Below are 15,944 nucleotides of genomic sequence, written 5' to 3'. Positions count from 1 at the left end.
CTAGCCTGGCAGTCTGAGAAGGGTGGGAAGCCAGGTCAGGCCTGGAGGAGTAACTAGACCCTGAGAACAAGCTGGCTCTTCCAGCTTGTGGTTTTGTCTTAGAGGTGGGATCTGGGGAGGTCTGGAGTGCAGAGCAGTGATTAACTTAGAAGCACATTCTGTGACCTGGAGTGGCTTTATCCAGGGTGCTTTCAGACAGTGGGCAGAAAGATGCCTTTGTGGGACATAAGAGAGAAAGCAGATATCTGGAACAGTTTCTGTGGGTGGCAGTAACGTGGCATCTGGGTGGTAATGTGGCTACTTGGGGCAAAGGACAGTTCCCCCTCAGTGGAAAGGAGGGAGCAGGCTGGTGGCTTCTGCTGGTAAGGTCCTTGTAGGTGAGAATGGTTGTATACTGACAGAATCACATAGGATTCAGCAGACTAAAGGCAGAATCCCCAAGTTTGGGAAGAACGGGGATGGTAAAACTACCTTCCTACTGATGTACCTACAGCCATACCCTCCCCTGTTCCTGTGCCAGTGGGAAGTTGCCTGGATAAGCTGAGGGTAATTGGCAGCTTAATTTGATCAATTCTTAAATTAATTCACTTGTCAACAATATACCATAAGCAGCAATGGTTGCTATGAAGACTTTACCACAAGTCATATTCTCATGGGACAGATAATTTTCTGTCCAGCATAAATACATTAGAGTGACACGTATCAAGGGAAAGTGGGTCTGATAGATCCGGGGGAATCGCTGTGGTAGTGCCATGTACAAGTGTGCACCTTCCAGGGATGCTGAGCACTTTCTAGCTTCTGGTATGGGACTTTTTCTCCAAGGAAGTGGGGATATTTACAAACATTTCTAAGAAATGAGTTCGTATTTAAGGAAGGGCTATTCAACTTGTGGAAAAGCAGTCCAGATTAGTTTCAGCAGGTCCTAGAGGCTCAAAGCATGAGGAAATAGAAGTTGCCATAATCTATCTAACCAAAGAGCTTTACTGTCTGGTTTTTTTTTTTTTGGTTCTGCATTCTACTTGTGAAGCAAAGTGCAGCTGTAGCCTCTTTCTCCCCATGAACAGTCACCATGTGCTTGGCTAAGAAGCTCACCGTTTAGCTTGTGCTCTGTCAAACCATTATTTGCCTGACCCTCTGTGTTCAGAAATCTGGTTCTCTGATTAAGTCTCACAGCCTCTTGGCAGCCTACGCTTTCCACTGTGCTCTTCATGTGGTGGCTGTTTTGCAAAGAAAACAATTCATGAACTTAGATTTTTTTTTTGGTGGCAAACACAACATAAAATTTACCATCTGAGCCATTTATAAGTGTTCAATTTTGTGGCATTCAGCACATTCTTGTGTTGTGCAACCATCGCCACCATCCATCTCCAGAACTTTTCATCTTCCCAGACTGAGACTCTGCACCCAGGAAGCAGCAGGTCCCCATTGAACTTGGGTTTTTGCAGAGTGGCTGCTTCTCTGCCATGGCCATGGTAGTGGTTGTGGAAGAAAAGAGCTCATCAGTAAAAATTCTGAGTTTCCCCAAAATCTGCCAGCTTTCTCAGACCTGTTGCTCAGTTATAGAGGACCACAGGCCCAGGTGTTTCTCCGCCATCTCCTTCCCACGAGAGTAAACCTTGGAAAAGACTGGGTGTGTGGTAGAGCAGCGTCAATCAGGGACCAGTTCCAAGCATGTGTTGCCCCTGTGGGTGGTGGAGGAGGAAACCTGCCTGGCATGCAGGGCCAGGGGCATTGCTGGCAACTTCCCAGTGCCCCTCTGCTAACTGACAAGCCTACTCACCATGTGGGGAAGGTTTTATATGCTTATGTGGAACCCAGGTGAATTGAGGACCAGGCTGTCTGCTTGTGACTTGGCTACAGGACTGACCCCGAACTGTGGCCCTTCAGAGGTGTCCATTAGAGTCCTCCTGGCTTCCTGTGTCTGCCTCCCTCCCCACCGACAGTGATTCCCCCTGTAATTATAGGGCTGTGACTCAGCCCCCAGAGTACTTCTTTTTTCTCTTAATTGCTGGGTGGGATCATTGTTATTCTGATCCTGTCTGTACTCCCTGGTTGTAAGCCCCAAATCCTGCTTTGTCTAAGCAGAAAGCCCCCAGCATGATTCATCAGCTGCCTCTTTGTGGCATTGCAGGAAGTAAAAATCTCCAGCCCGGATTACAAGGACTGCAACTCAGCAGAAGCTACAGATGACTTCATGAAGAGAATTAGTTGCTATGAGGCCAGTTATCAGCCTCTGGACCCGGATAAATGTGACAGGTATTTCCTAAGAGGTGGTCATCTCTGAATCACCTACTTGAGGGCTTCTAATGTTTTCTTGGTGTTCCCACAAATCATCTGCTCCTAGATACTTTAATAAACTCTCCTTTAAAATACCTTTATAAAAAAGCCTTGATGACATATTCAGGGTAACTATTTCAGACACTAAGCAGAACATCTGGAGAGTGAATATTTGAGCCTAGTGTTCCTCCTCTCCCCGTGATAGTTTACTTCCTTTCCATTCTGTCTCTTCTCTCCCCCTCTTCTGAGAGGTCAGCCAGCCTTCTGACCACACACGCTGCCATAGACAAAGCCCACTCGTGCTCTCTAACTTGCGAAGGAAGCAGATTCAGTCTGTGCCCTCAGGGAGCTCACAGCCCGATGTGCTTCTGTGGGGGCTGAGCCTGTACTAGGTCCGGGCTGGGGATTTACACTGGGCTGGCTGGGCTGCTGGGGGTGTTCTAATTAGCTGGTTGCCTTCTATGCAGGGATCTATCCCTAATTAAGGTGATCGATGTGGGCCGGCGATTCTTGGTGAACAGAGTTCAGGACCACATTCAGAGCCGAATTGTGTACTACCTGATGAATATCCACGTGCAGCCTCGTACCATCTACCTGTGTCGGCACGGAGAGAGTGAGCACAACCTTCAGGGGAAGATCGGAGGAGACTCGGGCCTGTCCAGCAGGGGCAGGAAGGTAGGAGAGGGGTAGGGGCATGGCGGCAGCTTGAAGAAAGGGGCTGGAGAGAGTGTCCCCCAGCTGTTCTTAGTCCTCCTCACATTGCAATGACATCACAGTGGCACGCCCCTGACGTGCAGTGGGAAGGAGTCCCACACTGCCTCTCCAAGAGGAGCAGGTACCTGAGTCCAGTATGTGCCCTCTCAGTTTGCCAACGCTCTGAGCACGTTTGTGGAGGAGCAGAACCTAAAGGATCTCAGGGTGTGGACCAGCCAGCTGAAAAGTACCATCCAGACGGCAGAAGCCCTTCAGCTTCCCTATGAGCAGTGGAAGGCGCTCAACGAAATCGATGCTGTGAGTCTGGCTGTGGCTCTGACCTGGGGGTGGGAGCCAGATAGGTGGCCTCTTCCCACCAAGTGTGCCCGAGGTCCCGAGAGTGCTTTCAGATCCACACGTGCTGCATCAACCACCTCTAGGAGGCCATTTGGGGCATTCTCCTTGAGTGACCTGGGTGTTTCTGCTAGGGCGTTTGTGAGGAGATGACCTACGAGGAGATCAAGGACACCTACCCTGAGGAGTACGTCCTGCGAGAGCAGGACAAATATTACTACCGCTACCCCACCGGGGAGGTATGTGAGCTGGCAGGTCCACACCGCTCTCCCTCCATCCCCAACTCCTTGGCTCACGCGGGGCAATGACCAGGTGTGTGCTATTCATGGAGGGGCTCCTAACAGTCCTTCCAAGGCCAGGAGAGGGTGTGGGATCTGATGGACCCATTACTGATGACAGTACTGTGAGCCATGTGCTCAGGGGCAGGTTCTGACATCCAAGCCTGGAGCTGTCCCATGCTCATCCAGGAAGTTCACCTTTGAATTGGGTCTTCTAATTTGAGCCCTCTGAACAGCTCCAAGAGAAGCTTGTATTTTCCTGTGAGCAACAGTGAGAGGTACATCTCCAGTAAGCATGCAGGGAAGAGTGACATCATGCGTGATGGTTCCCTCGGCACGAGGGCTCTCCTGGCCTGCGGGTGGGATGGCGCTGGTGGACATGTCTCGTGTAGACTATGCTGACAGTGATGGAGGCACCCCCAAGGGCCTGTGTAGCCAGCCCACTTTGGCTGAGTGAGCAGCTGCTTGGAGCACCAGATGGAGAGTCCAGCATGAGGTGGTCTTGGGTCAGCTGCAGGTCTCAGTATGGGGACACCCCATGGGGGTCCTTCCTGTCCACAGCCAGCTCAGCCTTTGTCTTATTATCCCTCATGCCTGGGTGTTGCCCTCTTGTCTCAGACAGAATGCCCTCATGCCCTGGAATCTGCTTAGGAAGAGGAAGGGCATTCAGAGACAATTGTGTGAGTGGGAGTCCAGGTGGTCTCAAAATCACAGGCTTGCCCCTTGTTTTTCAATTTCTTTCTATTGAGAAAAAATTCACATAATGCAAAATTCACCATTTTAACCATTTTTTAAGTGTACAGTTCAGTGGCTTTTAGTATATTTACAGTGCCATGCAGTCATCACCACTAACTCTAGAATATTCCGTAACTCCAAGAAGAAACCCCATCCTTTGGGGGTCAATCCCAGTCCCTCCCATCTAGCCCCTGACAACCATTGGTCTACTTCCTGTCTCTGGAGTTGCCTGTGCTGGACGCTTCCTATCAGGGGAAATAATTGTGCAGTGTGCGGTCTTTTGTGTCTAACGTCCATCACGGTATAATGTTTTCAAGGCCCATCTACATCATAGTGGGTGTCAGGATTGTGTAGGGTTGTGCCCTCCCCTGTGTAGAGGACTCGGGAAGGGAAGGAGTGAGAGAGGGTGACAGGCCTATGTTCCTCTTGGAGCATTACTCCTCACACCCTTCCCACATGCAGGTGACTTCCCTTTTCTAGGAAGCTGGTTACGTTGGGGCCCCCGGTGCCATAAGGGGTGCAGCACCAAAACCACAGAGGCGATCAGTTGATTGATTGGTTGTGCGTGGTTTATAATGACAGGAGGCAAAGCTCCCATTCTGCTGGCATCCCTGCCCCCCTACAGCACCCTGTCCCTCTGTCTTTCAGTCCTACCAGGACCTGGTCCAGCGCCTGGAGCCAGTGATCATGGAGCTGGAGCGGCAGGAGAACGTGCTGGTCATCTGCCACCAGGCTGTCCTGCGCTGTCTCCTGGCCTACTTCCTGGACAAGAGCGCAGGTGCCCCTGGCCCCGAAGCTGCTTCTCCTGGGGCACTGGGGTCTGGTTGCGGCCCCAAAGGGAGGGAGGGAAAGGAGCCTTTGAGTTTGGGGTGCTACAGACCCATCTTCCTCACCCAGCCTTCACAGATGGTATGCTGGGCAGCTGAGTGTTAGGGAAGGCCTCTGGCCTTCCCTTGGGAAACTCGCCAGAGCAGTTTGATGTACGATGGGCCTCCCTGCTTCTTGAAACAGCCTCCGAAAGCCCCCATCCACTCACAGCTCAGGGGCTTTGGGTTGTGTGGGGAAGGGCAGCCACCTCTCAGGAACAGCGAGCCCAGAGAACTATAATGAAACTCTTTATAGAGTTCGTCTGTGCTGGTCCAAGGATCAGCTGAACCTTGACACACCCGTGCTGCTTGGGGAATGAGTTGTCTGTTTAATTTAGGTCATTGTAGGAGGGTGGGCTTGGGTCGGTTTTGGTTTCATCCTTTAGGCTGGGCCTCTTTTCTAGGGCCACCTGCCTTGAGCAGGAGGCCCCGAGGCTGGGACCTGCGGGGACCGGTGTGACAGATGCTCTCCTGGGGGCGAGTGCTGCCCTCCAATCTCCTATCTAAGAGTGGAGCCCTTCTCTTCTCTCCAGAGGAGATGCCTTACCTGAAGTGCCCCCTCCACACCGTCCTGAAACTGACGCCCGTTGCCTACGGTGAGAGCCTGCCATAGCCCCTGCCCAGCCTGCTGCCCTGGTGGCCATGGGGCCATCAGGGCCTTCTCCTTTAACCTGAAGCCGACCTCTCTCCCACCCTCATCCAGGTTGCCGGGTAGAATCCATCTACCTGAACGTGGAGTCAGTGAACACGCACCGGGAGAGGTCGGAGGTGGGTGTTAGCTGGAGCGTCCACTCCTTCTCCCCATCCTGTCCTCCACCAGAGGACTGTCGTGTGATAGGACAGTGATTTGCACACTGGGGAAGCCCCTGATTGTGTTGCAGCACAGTGGGTCTGTGTCAGCGGCCGGCTCTCCCGGAATCAATTGAATCGGCCAGCCTTCTGGACTTTTCTCAGGATCCATGTGTTTCTACTTTGTCTTTCTGGTGGCTTCTTGGCACTTTCTTTTTCTTTCTTTCCATGTTTTCTTCCCCATTCCTACTTGACCCTAGAAGTGAGCATGACAGAGGGAGATGCACACTGCTCTGAGTGTAACTCCTGCCTTTCACTTTGGGGTGTCTGACGCTCCTTCCATGGTCTAGATTCCTGGGTAAAGCAGGACTGGCAGGTGTGCTCCGTCACCTGTGTGTACCTAGGTACGGGATTTTAGGGAAGACAAAGTTGGGACAGAGAACGTGGGCTAGAGAGCAAACAGGATTTGTGAAACAGGCAGGATGGATGGTGGGTGGGAAGTTGTGGCAGGACCCCCTGGTGCCCGGTTGCTTCCAACTGCCACTGGGGGAGGTTGAGGTTTGATGGTCAGCCCCATTGGATGTCCCGACCGCAGAGTGGATTTCTGCCAGGTGTGTGTTGTGAAAGCCAGTTTAGACTTGCTTTATACCAACTGTCAGCTGCAGGGCTTTGCCGGCGCCTTTCTTTTATATCGAGTGTGACACTCCCTCTGTGCAGGACACTTACCTTTTCCCAAGTTGCTTGGAAGGCTTTGGCATAAAACCCAGCTCTCTCTGGCAGTTGCCTGGCTAACTGACTGAAATGAGCGAGGCTGGCTCCCTTGGCTCTGCACTGTCCCCTCTGACCCAGGGAGCAGAGGCCGCACTGACTTCGGCTCTGAGTGGTAGCTGCCAGCCTGACTCCTGCAGTGGGTGCAGGCCCGAACCCAGCTCCTGTGCCCTCTGGACACTTCACTGTGCAGAACCAGGGCAGCGTCTTGGTGGAGAAAGACCCCAGCTCAGGCTCCTGGGCCATGAGTTACAGAGTGACAGGCCTTGGGGACTTTACAGGCTCTGCTCCGGTCACGGCTCAGTTGGAGGGCTGGTGTTTGGCGCTGGCTTGGCCGTTCCTGCCTCCCTTGGGTCTTCTGCATCTGTAGTCCCCTGGCTGGGGTGGAAGCTCGCGTTGACTGTCTTGAGCTGGGGGTAGTTATGGGAGCAGTGGCTGCTCCTGACAGTGCTGCAGATCCTGGCTGGTGCCAGTGGAGGGGGTTGGCATGGCCCAGCCCTTCCCTTCCATTCTGCTGTCCTCTAGGGGGTTGCCTGAGTCTCAGGCCCCGGCCTCTCTGCCTCCTTCCTTGGGCTCCCTCGCAACCTCATCATCCTCTGTATGCTCTTCCTCCCTCTGCTGCTTCGGGAACATTGTGATTGTTCCCATGGGTATTTTGGAATGACTCATGAATGGGGCCCAGGGAGGTCACCCCTTGTTCTCGCCCAAACTCAGGACAGAACAGCGACCCCATGTCCTCTGGAATGGGATCGGTCTTGTCAGTGAAATCCGGGAGCAGGGAAGCAGGGCTTCTTAGGTTTTGGTTTTGCAGCTTATTTACCTTCCCTCCTCGTAACTGTCGCCTTCTCTCTTTTGTCTTTGTCTCGCTTAGGATGCCAAGAAGGGCCCTACCCCGCTCATGAGGCGCAATAGTGTCACCCCACTAGCCAGCCCCGAGCCCACCAAAAAGCCTCGCATCAGCAGCTTTGAGGAGCATGTGGCTCCCACCTCCACTGCCCTGCCTGACTGCCTGCCCCCGGAGGTGCCCGCGCCGCTGCCCGGACAAGTGCGTTCGCCCAGTCCTCCCTTGTGAGCGAGTCTGGAGTATGGAAGGGTGGGGATCGCCCAGTGGGGGCGCAGTGTGGGGAGAGAACTCAGGGAAGCCCTCAGGGTTGTGACGCTGGGAGGTCCCTGTGTGCTGAGCATGGCTGAGTATGCATGCCTCTCTTCCCAGCACAGGAAATGGCCAAGTGTCTGTCCCATTTACATTAGTGAATAGTTTTTCTTAAACAGTTAAAGCAAAACACCAGTGCCAGAGGCTCCATTTGGCTCTGGGCTGTGGTTGGAGGATATCTTCTGTGTCCCAGGCCCACTACTCATATTATTCACTTCCTCCTGTGCTATCACTCTGTTACAGGAGAGCTCTATCAGACGGGAGTCCTCAGAGCATGTCCTCTGCAGCTAGCACTGCTGGGTCAAGCCCCGGGCAGCCTGACTCCCAGGGTCAGGTGACCTGGAAATAGCCACTTTCTTACACAACATACCTACTTGAGGTAGTGAAAAACCGGAAAGCAAAAAAACAACTAGATTTCACTTCATACACTGTGAAGATTAAAGACTGAAAGATACTGGCTACTGGGCAGTATTGGTCCCAGAAAACCAGTCTTTTCCTCAGCAACAGCCAAGAACCTTGCCAGTATATGAGATGCAGAGATCCCCACCCACAAAATTGGGTCATACCCAGGCACCCCTCAACTCCCCCTCAGCCATGCCTGGTCTCTTAGAAATAAATCACGGGCTACATTTTGTGTTTAAGATCCCGGGGCTGTGGCCTGCAATCCTTCCTGCATTTCTCCAAAGCCCATTATATCTGGTGGTGTCTGGAAATGGATGTGGGGAGAGTGCTGTGCAGCCTCTGGCAGGTCCTGAACCTGTTCAGGCCTCACTCAGTTTTCTTATCTGTGGAATAGGGGAATAGCACCTATGGCCAAAGGCTGGTCAATAAGGTCATTTGTGCCAAGTGTCTACTTCAATTGTGCCTGACACTGGCACCAGCAGGATTTTATTGTCACCTCCCTGGCCTTCACTCCTCTTATCTTTTAAAGTGAGAGGGTAGGAGTAGGAAATAACTAATTAACATTCCTTTTAGGCCTAAAGCCAGAGGTGGTTTTTGTTGAATAAAACTGAGAACTGAGGTGGTTCTCAACCTGGTGTGACCCTGTGGGAATTCAGAGGCTGCTGTCACAGACGCTTGGGGGGCTGGACCACGGCCAGGGTGGGGTCGTGTGTGGGGCTACCAGGCCCAGGGCTCCCCCAACTTTGACAGGACAGTCCTTGGGGGGGCTGCTGAACCAAATCCTCAGGAAGTCTGGGCCAGGCTGGGAGGCTCGCGGGGCTTTATCCCCACAGGATGTCCTGGTTTCAGGTGACTTGGGTCCTGTACCCTGTGTCTCTGCTGACTTCTCTCTCAACTTTTTCTCTCTGCAGCCTTTGCTAGGGAAAGCTTGTTTGTAAGTATTTTTCTCTGAATAATTTTGCTGCTCACACCTTTTTCTCCTTGCTTGCCAGTTTAGCCCTCTGCCTATTAAAATGTTGAGAATAATGACAATTTTGTGAAATAAGAGGGAGGGAGAAGGAGATTCAGAAATTGTTAGAAAAGGGACTGAAGTAGGATGCCAGCTGAGCTCCATCGTGCTGGTGCTGCCCTGCTCAGTGGTCCTCCCATTCCCTCTTGGGATCCCAGGTTATTGTGAGCACGTGCAGGGGTCTGGCCTGATATAAGTCTAGATTTTTCCTCTTAGTGTCACATTTTGGTGGTAAACTAGGCCCTCGCCAGCTCCCTTTGTCTTTTTGAGTTCCGTGCTTCTCCTAAGAGAGCTCCTTCATTTTGGCAGGAAAATTTATTTTACCCAGAGCCTAATCTGCAAAACAAATAGAGGTGGACACACTGGTGTGGAGCGGTGGGGTGGAGCCCTGTAGTTCACCCACTTCCTGGTGGGGCCACCCTACCCAAGGGGCTCCAGGACCCTGTGCTCTGGAGAGGTCTATCTGAACCATTGTCCACTGTGGGAACCTGCTCAGAATTGGGTGCAGCTTTTGAATCAGATCACCAGTTTCCCTGTCCCTTCAGCTGGAGCTCTCTGGAGTTAGCTAGAGCAGCTGCTGGGTAATTCAGCATTTCCACTGCTTCTAAGGCCACCAGCCACAGCAGGAACTTGGGGTTTTAGTAGCACCACCCTCTCCAGCTCCTCAGTCATGCCTGGCGGCTTCCCTTTGCTGCTTAGGTTGCCATAACTAACCCATGCAGTAACTGAAACAGCTTGAGGAGTTCAGTCTGATAAACGTAAATGCGTGGCTTGTTCTGAGAAAATAGGGATGTTTGGCCTTATGCTTAGATTGGGTGGCATCACCTGTAGCGAGACGCATCCCGTGTCTGGCTTTATAGGGGGAGTTAGCTGGCACACATCTACTGTCTTTCAGTCCTTAAAATAACCCCAGGAGGCCACAGGGCAGTTAACTAACATCCCTGTTGACCAAGGGGGGTCAAGGTTAAGTCACTTACCAGTGGTCATCAGCTTAGTAGCAGAACCAGGACTAGAGCTGCTGTCTGTCTGCTGCTTTCTGGGAACAGCCAAGGTACTGTTCATCACCCCTGTCCCTGACACCTGACATTTGCTATGTGTGAGGTACTGCCTAGAGTGGTTTGATTTCCTTTTCTGCTCTTGTAGCCTCTCCCATGCAGCTGCTTCCTGTGGCTGAGGCATGTTGACTTAATGGTGGGTCTGTCCATTCAATTCAGCCTGTGAGAGAACAATCCCATGTCTGTTACCCCCTGGAGGCAGGTAATGTGCACAGAATGCTCCAGCGTTGTGTAAACGCTAGCCCTTGGATTTGGAGGCTTTTACATGTGTGCATGGCCTGTTTCTTTGACCCCTAGCCTGATGTTGCCAAGAAAATCTTCCTACTGGGAGGAGCCATTCAGGCTCATGCCGCACCTTCTACAGTTGAACTGGTCCTTTTCTGAGGCTAATAGCGCCCTTGGCCAGAATCCCTCCAGTTCTGCAAAAATGTACTCTCTGGACCCGTCACACTTGCACTCCTCTCTGGGATCCCAGTGTCCAGCCCCGCCTGGGAGTGTGAGCCTATGTATGGGACTGCACATACCCAATTTATTATTGAGTTCACATCAAGCTGGGTTTGGATCTGGGTTCTATTCTCTGTCTTGGAAACTCCAGCAAGGTAATGCAATTCTAAGGCTTCAGCCTCCTCATCTATGAAGTAGAGACAGTGTGTTACAGGTGATTTGATAATGAGAATATAGATGTAGCACTCTGCAAAATATCTGGCACACAGTCAGTGCCAGGGGACAATAGCTGTTACCATAGCAGAGTCGGTGCCCTGTGCTCTGGCAGGGGTGTCCAGGGCTCTTGGATGTGCACACCACCCTGCATTTGAGGCCCTCCTGTTCCTTCTGTGCAGGCCAGTGGGATTTCTTCTCATGAGCAGCAGGAGCATGAAGAGACAGGGTGGGTGGGGGAGCCCCAGGGGTCCCAGGTGGTTTCCTGAGGATGCAAGTGCTCAAGTTTCCTGGTAAAACGGGTATGATACCTGGGCGGACACAGGTCCCTGCTGCCCTCTACCGGGCCTGCATTAGTGCACGGGGCCCACCGCCCGTTGGCATTCACAATGCATCCTTGCTTTTTAAATTTCAGATGCACACTGCAGAGAAAATAGTACTAAAAATGTTTTGTTTTTCTTGTTTCCAACATGTTTCTTTCTTTTCACCCACTATGCTTGAAAGACGAACTGTCTGTCACATTTTCTCAAAGTTTTCTCCTTACTAACCTTGGAAAGGTAAATGGCTCAGTGCATGTCCCTCTCTGTCCCCTCTACATCTCTGAGTCATGGCATCTCCACCACCTGGTCATCGTGAAGTCTGTGACACATGCAACCCCTGCCACAATTTGTGTTTTTTTTAAGAGCAGCACCATTGTCTCCAGGTCTTCTTTGTTAACTCCTGTCCCTCCATGTGTCCTGAGCCAGGGGCACCACAGTGAATGATTTGACAGCCTGTGCCTGCGGTCCCCACTGTCATTGTTGCATTGCCATCATTCGTGGGTGTTCAAAGCCTTGGGCTTGATATGTCCACGGGCGGTTGGAGCCAACGCTGCACAGGGACATGGCATCACCTTATTCTGTGACCCCACAAGTTGGCTGGGTTCTCTCTGGCTGTGAGGTGACAGGGCCCTGCCCAGGAGACCCCCATTCACCAAGCCTGTCTCATGATCTTATCGCTGCAGAGCCGAGCCAGAGGCTTGCTCAGAGCTGGGCGTAGGCTTCAGTGCTTCCAGAGATTTGTCCGTGGGCCCTCGGTTCTGCCTGGGCCAGGAGTGGGCCATGGTGTACCTTATGTATCTGTCTGCCCAGGTTCCACCCCCACATCCAATAAGACAGTCTTGGAGGAGAGACTCAGGATGAGAGTGAACACTTTTAGAAATTTTATTTCCTTTATTTTGTAAGGTGGATTAAGGTTAGGTAAAGCGGCCATCTGTCCCCAGCTGACTGAAGAACCTTTTTTTTAAAGAAAGTTTTAACACTGGCCAGCTTCTTGGGTCTGGGGCTCCTGGGAGGATTGCTTTTATTAGGATGGAAGAGAGCTTTAGTGACAACATGCTTTCTCTGTGTGCTTCCTGCCTGGGTGCTTCCAGGCCACGTCCAGCCAGCCCAGTGCCTGTGTTATAGCTGCCAAGCCCTTGTTCCCTAGAATCTGGATCCCAAAAACTGGGGTGTGCAGCTCTGTTTGAGCCAAGTTGGGAGGAGAGTCATTGTGCTTCTTTGGAGACCTGGGGCTTCTGCCTGGCCAGGGCCAGCAAGGTTCCTTGGGTGGGGGCAGGGAGCACCCTCAGTTCTACAGGACTATGAGCCAGAGGGTCCCTTAAATGCTACACCCAGCGCTCCGCAGAATGACTGTGCCCACAAGAGCTGCCTGCAATCCCCTACCTTCCATTCCCACCTCCAGGCAGCTGTGAGGCCACTGCACCTCGAGGGCCTGTCTTGGTCTTTCCCAGCCCCCTCTCCTGTGACTGGGCTCAGCTTGGCCACATTTCTGGGCAGGCCTGGGCTTTCCTCCACCTGTTTGGTGGTGATGATCTTCCAGGGTTGTGGTCTTTGTCTGGGGAGTGGGGCAAAGTCTCAGTTGCATGGCTTTAGTCATCAGCTTCAGACCGCAGCTGACAGTAAATAATTCCCCTTCCCCACCCCTCTTTTCTCCTGGAAACAGAACGTGAAAGACTCCCAGAGCAGCAGCGACTCGCCCAGGACACACTGAGGCAGACCCGGCGGTTCATTCCATTTCCATTCCTGCGGTTTAGATAGTACCCATCCACCTGCCCAAGGCCAACGATCCCAGGGACTTCTGGAATGGGGTGGGGTGGAAAGAGGGGTCTGCGGGTCGAAGAGAACCTGTGACTGAGACCCCAGAATGCCTTTCCTGTGTGCGTGTGGAATCCTGCTTCTGTGTCACGCGGGAGCCACCCCACCCTGTGCTCTCCAGGGCCTTTCAGAACTATGTGGCCTCACCAGCTTTCCACAGGGTGTGGTGAGGACCCGGAGCAGTGGAAGAGGAGAGAAGGCCCTTCGGAGAGGACAAAGGTGCCTCCAGGCAGTTTTGTTTGTTTTCATTTGTTTCTGTGCCCCTGTCCTAGAATTAAAGGGAGCCTAGATTCTAGTAGCCGAAGGGTAAAGGGGCAGTGAAAACCTTCAGGAGACTCTTGTATCTTGATGAAGAATGGACCAGGCGATGCAGTGCAGGGCCCTCCCTGAGGCGGAGGGAAAAGTCCCCAGGCTGGAGCTGCCTGTCAGCTGCACAGCCACCGCAAGGCAGGCTCATACACCTTTTGGTCTGCCTCCTGCCTCTGAAGGTGTTACAGGGACAGTCAGGCTGTGTAGGCAAAGGAAATGTTTTGCCAAAAAACCCCTAGGCCTCACCCTCCCAGGGAACTCTGTGGACCTGTGCTCTCCCTCCTGGATGTGAGGCCCCAGGGAGGCAGCTGTGGGAGCCACTTGCTTTTGCACTTTTCCTGGAAGAACGGGTGCCCTGAATGTTGCACCTTATCATCAGGAGCTGGGGTGATTGGGTTTTGTGTCCTCGGGCTGGAGCTTTTAAGTGGGGAGCCTCTCGTGCCCATGCAACAGGGGTTCAGCCACCCCAGGAGACTGGCCAGGGTGTGAGCATCTGGATCATCTCAAGACTGATCCTAGGAGACAGCATGGAGAAGCACACGAGCTTGGCTGCCACCTCCCTTCAGGACCTTCAGAACCTCCCGTGTTGCCCAGCAAGACCTCCTGTGCATGGCCTCCTGGCAGGATTCAGCTCACTTTGCACGCTTTCATCCAGCATCTGCTGTGCGCCCAGTGTTCTGCTGGGTTCCTTGGAGAGAATGTCCTTGCCTTCATGGCACCTGTGGCATTTTAGGGGGTTCAAAGCAGGACCTGTGGAACATACGGTTCTAACTACCTGTAATTTCTGCCTGCTGGTTTCTCCTTGTTGTCTCCAAGTCCCGGGGGCTAGTGGGGGTCTTGAGGCCCAGAAGAAACAGTTTGGAGACTTGGTGGTATTTTGTCTGAATGACGCTTTTAAGGATCTTTGACAGCCGGTGCCAAAGGTCACTTTCCTTTCCCACCCTCTGCTTTTGAGCCAGGTATCCTTAACCCTTTGGGCTTAGGAAGGAGTTACCGAGAGTGGGTTGAGGGCTTGGGCATCTGGAGCTGGGAGTGGAGAGAAGTACTGCTTTTGTTTTTAGCTTGAGAAGAGCTTTTTGAGAATGCATGTTTCTCTGGTTGGGATTCAGTGGGAAATGGAGTCACGCTTCAACACCATACAGGCAAGTTTGTGGGTTTCACAACAGCTGTTGACACCACCACCCACCCTGCCCATCAGCAGTCTGTCTGAGAGGGTGTCCTTTATGTCCTTGTGTAACCGAAGGCTTGGGTTTTCCCTGCTGTCACAAGCCTTGCAGGCAGCTTGTGTGTGTGTGTGTGTGTTTGTGTGCGCGCATGGTCTTGGTCGTTTTTTTAGGACCCTCAGCTCTGCTCTTGAGAATGGCTTGCACCCCACTTCCTGGCCCGCTTTGGGTGTCAGACCTGACCCTGATCTGATCAGGCATGGGGGCTGTGTGAAGGTGCATGCCCCACCCTCCTGCACGGGGAGGGACTAAATGTGGACCCAGGGGGAGACCTTGGGGAGAACCAGCTGCTGCCCAATCGGCAGCCTGGGCTTGTGCATTTGTGAGGTGGGTTGGGGGCTTCTGCTCTATTGCCTGTCGTCCCTGCCTTCTGAAAAATACCTGGGACCAATTTTTTAATGTCTCGTATTTGTTTCTGGGTGGACTTACCCGCCCCACCCCCACCTTCTATTTCTGTCCTGAGACCAAGGGCAAAACTCTTCCTTTGTGGTGAGAAGAAAACCTGTTTGAACCACACCAATGATATTTTTGTTTGTAATACTTGAAATTTATTTTTTTATTATTTTGATAGCGGATGTGCTATTTATTTATTTAATATGTATAAGGTAGCCTGGAAATAGGAAGCTGTATGGATTGGGTTAGTTGACATTGGTTGGTTTAGGGGCCTCTTATGTGTGACTTGACTTAACGCCTTCTCCGCATCCTGTATATTTGTCTGAATTAATTACCTGGGATGAAGCTGTGGCAGCTTTCAAACGGGATGCCTTTCAGAAATTTGTATATTTTGCATTTGCCAAAATAATAAAATACTAGTTGACATACACCGATGAAGTACACCTCTGGTTTTTGAGGGAAAGAAGAGTCATTTTTTGACAACTGTGGTCAGTGCACCAAGTTTCTACACTCAGCCCTTGAGCTACCACTCCCGTCACCATCCTTTAAACAGAACAAGCAGTTCCGATTGCCTAGGGTCTGCATTTGGGAAACTATAAGCTGTGTCAACTTAAAACAGAAACTAATAGGCTTTTTTTTTTTTAGAGCAGTTTTCAGTTCACAGAAAAGAGCAACTTGTGCAGAATCCCCAGACACCCCTCTGTGCTTATGCACCATCTCCCCTGTTATTAGCCCCTGGTGTTAGTATGTTGTGGTTGCTACAATTGATATGGCAGCATTGATATGATAGGGTTAATAGGAGTCCACAATTTACACTAGGGTTCCCTAAGTGTGCAGTTCTCTGGGTT

At 52.0% G+C, this 15,944-nt stretch overlaps 1 protein-coding gene across 10 annotated transcripts in view; it reads left to right on the top strand.

The window, feature by feature from the left end:
* The window catches only part of PFKFB3 (6-phosphofructo-2-kinase/fructose-2,6-biphosphatase 3), a 78,970-nt gene extending 63,444 nt beyond the window's left edge, over nt 1–15,526 (top strand). For 4 of the 10 annotated variants that reach the window (XM_073229373.1, XM_073229372.1, XM_073229364.1 and 1 more), the window contains 11 exons: nt 2,132–2,256; nt 2,745–2,952; nt 3,142–3,288; nt 3,459–3,563; nt 4,986–5,115; nt 5,737–5,799; nt 5,907–5,971; nt 7,632–7,805; nt 9,227–9,249; nt 11,541–11,593; nt 13,020–15,526. In XM_073229373.1, the coding sequence (XP_073085474.1) occupies nt 2,132–2,256; nt 2,745–2,952; nt 3,142–3,288; nt 3,459–3,563; nt 4,986–5,115; nt 5,737–5,799; nt 5,907–5,971; nt 7,632–7,805; nt 9,227–9,249; nt 11,541–11,583 (1,083 nt within the window). In that variant the 3' untranslated portion in view covers nt 11,584–11,593; nt 13,020–15,526. Of the gene's footprint in view, nt 1–2,131; nt 2,257–2,744; nt 2,953–3,141; nt 3,289–3,458; nt 3,564–4,985; nt 5,116–5,736; nt 5,800–5,906; nt 5,972–7,631; nt 7,829–9,226; nt 9,250–10,467; nt 10,582–11,540; nt 11,594–13,019 lie in introns of all 10 variants that reach the window. The other 6 variants (XM_073229366.1, XM_037001433.2, XM_073229365.1 and 3 more) reach the window with 5 other exon arrangements.
* Nucleotides 15,527–15,944: the final 418 nt, after the last annotated feature.

Source organism: Manis javanica, chromosome 2 (assembly GCF_040802235.1).
Source record: "Manis javanica isolate MJ-LG chromosome 2, MJ_LKY, whole genome shotgun sequence".
Classification (NCBI taxonomy): Eukaryota; Metazoa; Chordata; class Mammalia; order Pholidota; family Manidae; genus Manis; species Manis javanica.
The sequence above is the reverse complement of the archived record's forward strand: the minus strand, read 5'-3'. Positions and strand labels throughout refer to the sequence as shown.